This window comes from Polyergus mexicanus, unplaced genomic scaffold (genome assembly GCF_030449975.1).
Source record: "Polyergus mexicanus isolate NDT 795.1 unplaced genomic scaffold, iyPolMexi1.0 SCAF_2, whole genome shotgun sequence".
NCBI classification, from domain to species: domain Eukaryota; kingdom Metazoa; phylum Arthropoda; class Insecta; order Hymenoptera; family Formicidae; genus Polyergus; species Polyergus mexicanus.
Window position 1 is genome coordinate 13,612,816 of NW_027223322.1, and position 12,422 is coordinate 13,625,237.

Genomic DNA, 12,422 nt, shown 5'->3' on the forward strand with positions numbered 1-12,422 from the left:
AATTTCAGAATTCATGTGTTTGTTAGATTATACATAAAAAATATGTAAAATAAAACTGATTTATTGATATCTAATCTAAATTTCGAAAAGGCAGTGTATGAATGGAAATTGTTTCATAATCTTTAGTATGACGAATAATTAGGGAAAAAAAAAGAAAAAAAAAAAACATTGGCATCATAAGTTTCCATTACAAATTCACTCAAAAAGATCATCTGAAAATCTCATCGCAATGTATTTGATATATCCAGATACCGTCTATATTTTATATATCTGAATGATTATAACAATGATTATGCAATAGTAATAATAATTAAAAATAATATTAATATAATTACAATATAATTAGCGTTAATTGTAATTAAAACAATTATTTTTTACGCGGATTACTACAAGCACTGTACACAACAATATTGTTCTTTAATGATGGTTAATAATTACTATAAAAACTATATATATATATTTAATATCAATACTTTTTTTTTAAATTTCATTTTTCTCTTTACAGGAAAACAATGGCGCTGACAACGCTTCATTATTTATTCCTTTTTTTACTTATAACTAAAATTTCTTTTTTCTCATTTTAATTAAAATTTGAAATTGTTAAAAAATTTACATTGTGACACGACATATGTATGCTATGATCTTTCACAATTAAAATCGCTATTAAACCAAAATAATTTGACCTCTAAAAAGTTCATCAATTTATTTTAAATCACCTACAATCCCATGTAATATACAATCCCATTTGATCTGTTTATGATTGTTATTGCGCAGTCGGTCTTCCTTATTATTTTTATCTTTTTTTTTAGGCTGCTCATCGTCTCATTTCTTTTGTCAACCGACCGTATCTATTATCGCCAACGAAGGAAAAAAAAGAACGAAGAAGTAACAAAGAATCTTAAAATCACAAAGTATTACGGTCTCTCTCTCGTATGTAAGGTAACTCGCTCTTTTTTACACGCCCTTTCTCAAGTTGCGACGAGCAACGCACGAATCGCGCGCGAAAGATGCGTGTCAGCTTGTAGATAAATCGTGTGTGTATATGTATGTGTATGTGTTGCGAGCCAGTTTTCTTTCCTCCTTTCAGCGGACAAAAAAGAAACCCGGATGCGGCACACGGTAAGCCTTATTATCTCTTGGACCCTCTTCTCGCAATCATATCTTATTCTTTTGTGTTTCTTTTCTTTCATCTACGTATTCTCTTAAAGTGGACGACATAGTTGGACGTGCGCACGGTAAGTAACTTATTATAGAGTTTTGCTACATTTTTTCTCGTTGCGCCTTCTCTACTTGCTTATCAACAATGTCTTCCATCTTTTCGCCGCGAGACCAGCTTCAAATTTCCGTGTGTCTATACACAGTTCGCGGTTCGCTGGTCATTAGAATGCCCTTACTACTACTTTTTTTTTTAATCCGGATGGATTTTTTCTTTCTCTTTTGTCTAATTCTTGAATATACTCGATTGTCATCAGCCTTCATCAAACGATATCAAGAACTAGTATTGGTCAAAGTTAGTACGCGTGCCTTGCCCGGCTCGCCATGATGGCAGAAATCAACGAGTTGAAAATCGTCACAAACGATCAACGTTGTCGACTCTCACGAGATGGGAGGGAAGAGGGATCAGCAGGAAGAATATCTCATGTACGATATATATATATTGATATTGCAATATGTATTATGAATATCATACACGAGATCTTGCGACCTCAAGTTATCACTTGATTTTTCGGCGATGAAATTCAGGAACCATATGGACCGTGAAGGATCAGCCTTGGAACTTGCCGACAAAATGCAAATTCTGCGACAATGTTGATAGTAACGTACCGACAACCGAGAGGAGGAGGCGGGGAATAAGAGGCGATCTTTTCAGTTTGTGTCAGTAATGCCGACTGTCGAGATTCCCGATGTTTACATTAGTGCTCGCAGTCGTGGTACTAACTATACCGCTATCAACATTCGCGATTGACACCGTGTCGACGGTGTTTTCGGTTTCGTACTCTAAAATCAATCGTTTTATGTGGCTCAGCTTGTCATGCAGATAATGGAACCGTGTCTTCATCTGCTGGTATACGCGGTTCTGCTTAATTTCCTTATATTCACGCTGTATCTGTTCCGTAGTTGCCTGAAAAGAAAAAAAAGAAAAAAAAACACCGTATTAGCATTGATGTTTGTTTCATTAATTCGAGAAAACGGATGTCTCTAAATGATTACGATACCTCGCACTCGGTCAGGTTGCCCGATTGCTTATGTTCTAAAAATTGCTTGTACAAATGCCTGAAGCGGTTCGCGATTACGACCACTTCGGAGTGCAATCTGCAATATTCATCATAGTTCGCATAAAATTCTTCTTTATAACGTCTTTTCTGTTTCGCGTTGCTTATTGTCGTGTAGTACCTGGATAAATATAAAACAATGTAACGTTGCAATGTTTTACATCGATCAGTAAACATGTTAGATTCATTCAATAATAATTGATGGAGAGAATATCTAATTTTTCGTTATTGTCTATATCCGTTTTCGCAGATTAATATAATCGATAACATAACAGATTTCTTACGTGAGGTAATCGGGGTATTCCCCGGGGCTCCCCGGCCTTTCTAGCTCATCAGTCAGCGACGAAATCGTCATTGCGGTAGAACTGGCATTATCGTTATAAATGTGAGCATTGCTGTTGGAAGTTTCGCTTCGAACGAGCGAGATCGCGTCGCTCACGTCGTTCACGGCACTATTCCTATTCCTACACTCCCTTTCCCTATTTCTCTCTTCCCTCGCATCACGACTTCGATCGCTCCTGTCGCTCCTGTCACTTCTGTCCTTTCTATCGACGCTTATGTCGTTTGTGTTGCTTCCGGCATTTCCATTCGTGACCGTCGCAACATTGCCGTTGCATCCATGGCCGCCGCTCTGATGATGGCTATTTCTTTCACTATCACTAGGTGACGACATTAGGTACGATGACCGACTGGAACCGCTCGGAACCGCGATGGCGCCGTAGCCATTCCCAGCACCTCGCAACACATCACTATTCGCTGTCCTTTCGATTCGATAATCGGCGCGACTGCTACGTTCACGTTGCTGCCTCGATTCCCAACCATCGAGACTGCCGCTGCCGTTGCCGCTGCTGCTACTGCTAGTACTACCGCCACCGCCACCGCCGCCGCCGCCACCACCACCACCAGCACTATTGCTGTTGCCACAACCACTATTACCGCCAGCGGCACGCTCACCACCGGCGGTTGCACTAATACCACTGTTATTATTACTATAACTGCTGCTACCAGACACCTTTTCGCCAGCGGGGATAAAGGAGATAGGTTCGGGTCTCTTATAGTGTGATATTCGTGGTTTTTTGGTCGGTAATCCATCGCTACCCTGGTAGTATCCCGGTCTCTTATTGTTCAGCAAGCTGGGCGGGGGTGCTGTGATCGTCGGCGGTGAACCCGCATGGATGGAATTGGGCGATTGACCACTGCCTGTGAGTAAAAATATATACGAAAAATGTATATATTGTTTCAAAGAAATAAACAAAAATAAAATTTTATGTTCACGTATGTAAACGGCGTATTGTGATAAACACGTACCGCTGGAACCATCACTCGAGCCGGGTGGCGTAAGGTTCTGAGGTTTCCGCCTCCTGAGCATTGTCCTCTCCTGCTCTGTATAGAAAGGCCAATCTTCCTGCACATCGTTCCAGATATGCCTCTGTAGATGATACGTGTTATCGCGCATATTAGCCACTTGCTTCAGGATCGTCGTCATGATGGGTCGTTCTCGCTCCCTTAAGCCCTCTGCAATTTATTGGAATATTAATATCGTCGATTGAAGCTATTCCGGGAAGCTCAAGAAGCATTCAGATTTTGTTTCACCTTTGTTGATACGATCGTAAAGTTCGGGTTTCTTGTAGGGCCTCAAAGCAAGGACGTGGATAAGTCTTTCTCTGTTACATAGAAGAATATAAAATACATTTTAACCTAATGCAATAAAACAAATAATATTAGTCATTAATAAATTTCTTCCTTATTTAGAATTTCATTAAGCATTGAATTTTTATCAGGCTTCATCTTATTAATCTGACTGTTTTACTTCCGCGTCTTTATCGGAGCGTGACTTATTTTCTCACGTCCTTGTATCGATTCGTTAATGGACTTACTTAAGTGGCCTGCGCATAATATCGGAAATCTTTTTCTCCGGACTGCGAGTCGCCGCTACATGATTACTATTACTACTACTATTGCCAGTGGTGGTCGGCTTGTTGGTTGACGTTCTATGTTGATTGCTGCCGGAAGTTGGAATGCTCGTCGTAGATTCCCAATGCTTGGCATACGATGACGGAAGCGGTATTGTCCTTCCGGGTATTTGCACTTTCACCTTGCGTCCGATGTCTGGACCGTTCGCTTTGATTACCCTCGTACTGGAAAAGCAATATAATTATTGCTACTGAGACAAACGCAAATTGATCCACGTTAATCTACATTGTATATATACTTTGAAATTCTCTAGCGCGCTAATTATGTATAAGCGATACATCAAAATGGAGATGAAACAATTAAAATTAGAAAAATGGAGAACAATTGAAAAATTTTATCGCGTTTGTATATTTGAAGTCCCGCCGATCTTCTGTAAGATCAAGTGTATACAATTAATGCAATTTGCATCATTGTCATAAAGGGATCCGATAGATTAATTGACGCGTGTTCCTGACGCGTTTTCCTTAACGTGATAAAGCCGCGATAAAGCACCACAATGACGAAGAAGAGACGAAAAAGTGTTTAATGTTTGTGACGAAATTGCACTTGTAAGGCGCTCTTAACCTTGGCCGTGATGACGACTAAACAAATTAGCTGCGTCGTCGATGCAGATCCGCCGAGCGAGTATTCGAATCGCAGTTAACAATTGCAAAGCCCGATTTCGAAGATCGCGTATCGCGCATGCTTCCGTTTATGAAAATTTGAAGAAACAACAAGCGCTTATCTTGTGACAGATAGCGCAATTTTAATTAATGCAATACAAATATGCGATATAATAATATTAATAAATACGTTATTTATTCTATCGACTAAGTGCCAATATTTGTATATAATATAAATGTATTCTACACATATCTCCAGAGATATTCGTATATAAAATATTAATATTTTTGGATTTTCCTTTAATTTAGGGTCAATAAACTGAGCATTGAGATACGAGCGACGACGGGACATATTCGCGAGGTATGTATCTAAAAGCGCGTATCCACATGCATGCAATTTTTCGCGAGTTTCCGCGACAACGTGTCGTAAATTCCTTCGTGAATCGCGCGCGAACGTCCGTTAAGCGCGACCGTATCTACGAGCGAAAGTTTGTAAAAGTAAGACCACGACGCGAGCATTATTTACGGTTCCGCCGATGCTCGACGACGGGGAAATGGAGAGGAGAGGCAAGCGCGCTTTTCCAAAAAAAAAAAAAAAAAAAATCTCTCCGAAAGGATCGACGACCGTACGTTCCGCTGCTCGTGGGAATATCCGTACCATTTGTTCTTGTTATTCTCCTCAGCGACCGCCATTCTATGCCTGGTGGTCTCGTAAACGTCGTCGTTTGCCTGTATCCGCATTTTGTACGGTATGGCGCCGAGGCTCTCCAGATTTCTACGAAAGAGAAGAAAAATAAGAGAGTAGAGAAGAAGATTAAATTCGTTAATCGACTGTGTGCGGTTTCTTTTTATTAATATTAAACAAAGAGACGATTAAGATAATTGTCCGAGATTCAAAAATATTATACAATACATATAGTTAAGACGTAGTGATACTTTTAAGTTTTGTCAAATACAGAGAAAGAATTGTCATTATTGTTACATTCGTTGAGATGAAAACATGTATGTATATAATGCTATATAACATTTATATGTAGAACATATCGGCCTGTTACTATTTGAAAAATGGATTGCGATCCGGCGAGTAAATAAAGAAAATCATTATTTACAATTATATTTTTAATATTAATTCGTTGTATCATAGAGATCGTCTCGTACGAGAAGCACTACTAGTCGCTGAATCGGTTCTGCTAACGCAAGCATAACCAACCATTCAATGACGCTGCAATCGCCAGTAATCGCGACACCTGCTAGCTCACTAACAACGCTTTAGTGTGTCAAGTTGTCGCGATAAAACCACCTGGTCAAGGATGCTCTACAATTTTTTTACGTAGCTCGATTTAGATCGAGGAGATTATGCTCGAGGAGACTACTTACTCCAAATTACCGTATCGTATATATGTATGTCGAGTCTATTCAGCGAAACATTATTGTTCGGCTATGAATTCGAATTTTGCGTATGATGAGCGACATCGCGACATATGTATATATTACAACATTTTCCGCTAATTGTAATGTATAATAATAGTATAAAATATCTTCTTGTCAACATATCTGATAAACAAATAATGATCGCTCGCGCGATATTTTAACGTTTCAATTCTATCTACTCCGACTCTTAGAACAAATGTTACAATTACTCGCACTTATAAAATGTATAAATTTAATACTTAAAAAAAAATATTACTTTGCAAGTTTGTGTTATATCGCGATAATCGATACGTACTTAGGGCCGGTTTGTCGGACGCACTCGAAGCCGCCCTGAGGACCCTCGATGTCCTGATTGCTGGAGAGACTAAAGGTGAATCCGGTAAATCCATGGATGGATGGAATGCTGAGTTTCTGAAATCAGAACACGCGGAGCGTGCCGGTTAGTCTGTCTTGTCCTCTTAATAAGATCGCGTTAAATTACGAAACAACAGTTTACGGCGACAGTGCCTCTCTACACGGCTTACGATGCCGCGTGTGTGTATGTGTGTATCGCGCTCTCTTTTCTCTCGTAGTCGCGGGTATATATCCGCCGGGATACGTCAGGTTCACCCATATGGTATACGCGTATCCATTCCAGCTATCTAATACCGATCTCACCCATCGTCAATTCCTCTCACTCACTTTTTTAAGCTAGACTAGAACAAGTTTTACAAAATAATAACGCGCTCTCTTATAAATAAATTTTGCGTTTTTAAATTTGATCCTTTCGAAACATTTAATCAGATTATTCTTAACGCTAGCGTCTTTTCTCGACTTTAACACATTCAATTTAATCGAATGTATCAATGTCACAATTTTAAATATTAACGTGAATTCAAATTAAAGAAAAATACAATGCACAAGTTAAATATGAAAATGTGGATAGATAATAAAATATTTTAAAAAAATGACAAGGCGATCTAGTGACACGCTTATATACTGCGGTACAAGTGAACCGATGACATTTATCCCTTTGATACCGTATTACATGGGCCGAACTCGCGGAAAGCAGCACGACACGATGACATTTCGACATATATGTGTGTGTGTGTGTGTGTGTGTGTGTGTGTTTGTCGATCAAATTAAAAGGATTGCGAGCCAAACTTGTGGCTTTCAAGAATTTTGGCAAAGATAGCGCAGAGTATATAAATGCGATTATAATTTAAGAAAGAAAAAAAAAGCAGATTTAACTAGCTACGATTACCTAAATTTTATATCGAGTATACATGCTCGTTGCTCATTTGTATGGAGCACATTATATGCAATGGGATTGTGGATAGTCTCTGTCTTCTCTCCCGCCCCCCCCCCCCTACCCTCTTTCCCTTTGTTCGCAAACAAGTTAGCGATATAATATTTTTCTCGATAATATAATCAAGCAGAGGGAACACCTTTCATATTTATCTTTAACAAATCTGCGTGTACATGTTTAAGGTAATAGGTATCGACTCTATCGTTAGAATAAATTGAAAGTAAATTTAGAGTTATAAATTAAGCCAAGGCACTCTCTCCGAAGAATTAACTGCGATTGACGCAAGTGCGAGCGGGATCCGGCCAACAATTTTTCGTCATTCAATTTCATCGAAAAGCAGTCGAGCGCGACTGAGCATTTCGCAACTTTGCGTATATATCTCCTCCCCCTCCTTTTTACGCCCGTCGTTGTTTCGCCCCCCCCCCCCGCTCTCTCTCTCTCTCTCTCTCGCCCCCCCCTTGAGTTGTTCTACTCCTCCCCTTCCTTTCTCTGCACTTGGTACGCGAAATTTATTTATTTTTTAACTCTTAGCGAATTATTACGGATGCACGTCATCGGAAGCATGCATCATCGGATGTATCGCGAAAGATCTGATAATTTCAATAAGAGTTTCAAAGAAGCATGCGATTAAGATTATTGATTGTCGCTCGAGTAGGCAATCGATTTTTTTCAAATGAATCGTAGAAAAAGAGCATAGGGAAAAAAAGGAAAAAAAAAGTCGCCATTTACATGCAACTCAGATTTTGTGAATGACGGTGACGCAAGAAACGCGACATAGCATATAGCATTCTAGATCACGTGGTAAGAGAAGGCCGACGCGCGATGACGATGAGCATCAGCGAAACGATGGTGACGACGATGACGAGACAATACACGCGATACGTAATATAGTAGCTCGGGGGACGATAAAGGGAGGACGCTTCTCTCACGGACATTCACGATTCACGTATCGAGGCCATAGGGGCTCTCCGAGCGTCCGGCTCCCCTTCCACCGATCAGCTGGAATAGACATCGTCGTTGTCGTCGTCGTCGTCGTCGTCGTCGTCGTCGTCGTCGTCGTCATCGTCGTCGTCTCTTAAACGAAAGGTCGAATCGCGCGAGAATGCAATATGAAAGTTTTGTGAAGGGAGCAGCGCTCATTTAAATTTCATTGCGCGCGCGGAAGGACGGCTGGCTGATCTGACTGTTGCCTGACCGGTTATCTTTTGGTTCGTCATAGCTATACCGCGAGATTCGCGTGTCCGAGACGAGTGCCCATTGTGTCCGTCATACAACCGGAACATCGACCAGCCGGTTCGGATTCTCACGCTGCCGTGCGGATGAGAGAGGGGCGGGAGAAAAGAGAGAGAGAGAGAGAGAGAGAAATTGCGCGAAGGTCCCGATCGAGAGAAAAATTACTCGGAAATTATTATCCTTAGATCAACCTCAGCGAGAATGACGGTTTTTCTCTCGGCCGGTTCGAGCTTTTCGTTCGCGTAAACACGTTTAATTTTTCCACGCATAATAAAATTGCTAAATTAGGAATTGAAAAACTCAATACATATATGTGGATAATACAACCTTATGCTTATTCAATTTTAAGTCTAAGTGTTTTGACAAAATGTTAATTAGAGATTCAGTTACACCGAATCAAAATTTATCAGCATTACTTGAAATCGTCATACATAACGTCATTGAATCAATATTGCGAAAAATAATCGCACTCTATCAAGCTGCCATTTATGTCACGTGTGTAAAAAGGCGTAACAAGTCGGACAATGCACAAAGACATGTCTTTTTGCCTTTCTCTCTCTTTCTCTCTCTCTCTCCCTCCCTCCATCCTCTCCCTCCTCCCTCTTTCTTTCTTATATTTTCTCACAGTATCGGATTGCATTTTTCGCAATTTAAGTAAGTGCCGGAGGGATAATTTTAACCGCCGATGATTTATTTCGGTATGCTTTACACGTACAAACAGTGCAAAGCATAGAGTAGTAGACGGCCCATCTATTCACGTTGCCAGATCGAAATTATTTCGGTACTTAAGGCCACAGCAACAGCTGAGCAACAAACGAACGAACGAACGAACGAACGAACGAACGAACGATAATCGCCGCTCGTAGCATTCGCGACATTCCTACGTGTCAAGGAGCCACCGCTACGCCGGCATCGAGTCGCCGCATCGTTAGCTATATCGCCGGGTTATTATACCCGTTAGTGTGTATTAAAAATAAGCATAAACAAAATATCGATATCACGCCCCATTAACATAATATCCAAAATGAAAGATATGGAAAAAATCTTTTCCATGAAATAAAAATTCTTTCTATACATTCTACTAAAAATAAAGATCCCCGTTGTCTTAAATTACTGATTAGAGAAAAAAATCTATCCTTATCAAAATTCATATTAAATATTTTTATCGTGTTTTCTCGACATTTATTTTCTTCTCTTTTTCCGTCCAATGCCTCCATTTGTCCCATTTGAAAATTTCTTAGACATCGGATTGTATGGCTTTGAGAAAAGAGCAACCGGTCAACCGAAACGATCCCGCGGCGAGATCGATTCTCGATCGACGAACTCAGGAGGGCAACTTTCACTGGGCAATCGTTGTCAATATCGCAGAAAAAGGGAACATATATGTAAGTGAAAACCGTGAGTAGACAGGTGAGCCCATGACGAAGATCGAAGATGCCATTTTATCGGTGCACGCAATAGTGACGATTTACCTTATCATGGCTTATCACGACAAATACACGTGACGATCTTAGACAGTGCGTGGAACCGCCCGAGTAACATTCGAGTATGTGATTCGAGTGAGTTTCGTAATATAGCACATGTGTCGCAATATAGTATTGTATATATATATGATGTCTATGGAAGTTATTATTCTATTACGAAAGAGACGAACAGTTGAATTTTGTTGAAGCAGCTATTTCTTTTTTTTTTCAATAATACGAAAAATTATAATAGATAGTTTCGACGAAGAGATTACTTGGTTTTTTTAGCGGAATAAAACGAACGCTTTGAAAAACAATTGACGTCGTTGCATCAAGTGAGAAGATACGAGAAGCGAGTGCTTTTTCGTAGCCAAATCTCTACGCACGGTCGATGGTGAAACTAAAGCAGACGAAAGATAAGCGGTGTATCGGAGAGACCGACTGTCCCTGGCACGGGATGAGGCTCCATCTGGCACAAGGTCATCAGCGTCATCGTATAGGTGCTCCTTTCGTCTACGGGAAAATAAAAGAAAAAAGGATGCACGTGTATACCGTGTGTCTCAATACAAAACCGAACCGACCGGTGACCTCATCGTATTTTTGTTTCTCCTTTCTCTACTGCGTATCCCTTTCCCCGACCCTCGCATCATCATTTTGTTCTATCGTCCTTTCGAGCGCGGACACGGACACAGGCAAGCACACATACACATTACCCGTATAGGCGCAAGTGATGTCGTTAATTAACTCCGCCGACCGCGAACGGGCACGTTCGATTCACACGCGCATCGACGGCGCAGAAAATAAATCGTGCTAAGTGAAAGTAACATTGCGCCGATTTCGTGCTGACGAATCGTCGCGAAACGCCGTGATTATTCTACACACAATTGAATAAAACTTGAAATGATCGCAGACCTTAATTAGCTTACTAAATTCTTGAAACGAAAATAATATAAGATTGAGTAGAAATTTTGAGCGAAAGGTATCATTTTCTTCAGAGAAAATGTGTAAGAAAAATTTCGATGTACGATACTAACAATTTGTGTCCACTTCTCTAGAATAGGCAACTTTTATCCAGTAAACATTTAATGTTTTACGAGCTGCATCTATTTTCAAGTTTGTCGAGATAAAAAGATACAGCGTTGAAGAAGGCGAAAACATGTTTCCTTCACAAGAGTTATTGCATGATACGCGAATGGAACGTGAAATTTCGCCGTTTATTCGAATATTTTGACTCGCCTGTGACTCCTATAATTATGCCAGTTATCTCATTTTTCTTTTTTTTTTTTTTTTTTCGAGACGGTGATTACGCACGATAAATTCTATCGTCGACGTCTCGAAAGTTCACGAATTAAGTCGCGTTAAGTGAAAGCCGCATCGGTTGCGAAATCTAGTAGCAAAAAAAAAAAAGTTTTTGTGAAGACTAGAGTTTATTTACGATCACGGGAACGGTTTTGACGCGTTACACAAATACATATATATACACACGCATACAAAGTAACATTGCAGGAAATTATATTGTTATGTCGCGCGTAATAGCGGTCGTTGATTAATTTGCGAGGGCTGCGCTTACACGCGCGTCTATTTCATTTCGCATCGAAAAGAATACGCAAATACATTTCCTCTACCGACCACAGAGGAGAAACTGACGGATTGCGGATAGCAAAATGCTTATTGAATGTTACCGCGGTCGTTTACGAAGTAACGATACTTGGCGAAGACACGCGTCAAAGCCGTTCCCGTGGTCGTAAATAAAGGATCGCAGCAGATGTGCATAGCTATATCGACGTAAGGACATGTGCCATATGCTATTCGACTCGGGCGATTCTCCATTTACATGTCTATAAAATTGCATCGTTTTAACATCCCAAATTTTATTCTCAATCTTAATGAATAGAGATGATAAAAGGTGACAAAGTGCGAATGATCGAAGAAAGACTAGGATATGACGATCAATTATTACTATATAAAGAGTTTCTAAAAAAAAGTCAGATACTTTATTTCTTCTCATACGCCACTATTGATAGAAATATATATATATAAAAAAAAAGGTAGTAATCTCTCGTGTCGAAATTTTTCTTCCGCTTTCGACCTCAATATATTGTATATGTTCTGAGAGTAACATCTACTTTGAAACTTCAACAAGCAGTTAGATCATCCT

At 40.0% G+C, this 12,422-nt stretch overlaps 1 protein-coding gene across 1 annotated transcript in view; it reads right to left on the bottom strand.

Annotated features, from left to right (window-relative positions):
• The window catches only part of Su(tpl) (Suppressor of Triplolethal), a 72,701-nt gene continuing 60,279 nt past the window's right edge, over positions 1-12,422 (bottom strand). Inside the window, exons 3-10 of the mRNA XM_070310258.1 lie at positions 6,576-6,691; positions 5,508-5,624; positions 4,151-4,411; positions 3,867-3,937; positions 3,582-3,788; positions 2,558-3,473; positions 2,217-2,394; positions 1-2,122 (exon numbers count right to left, since the gene is read on the bottom strand). Of these exons, the coding sequence (XP_070166359.1) occupies positions 1,877-2,122; positions 2,217-2,394; positions 2,558-3,473; positions 3,582-3,788; positions 3,867-3,937; positions 4,151-4,411; positions 5,508-5,624; positions 6,576-6,691 (2,112 nt within the window). The 3' untranslated portion in view covers positions 1-1,876. The remainder of the gene's footprint in view (positions 2,123-2,216; positions 2,395-2,557; positions 3,474-3,581; positions 3,789-3,866; positions 3,938-4,150; positions 4,412-5,507; positions 5,625-6,575; positions 6,692-12,422) is intronic.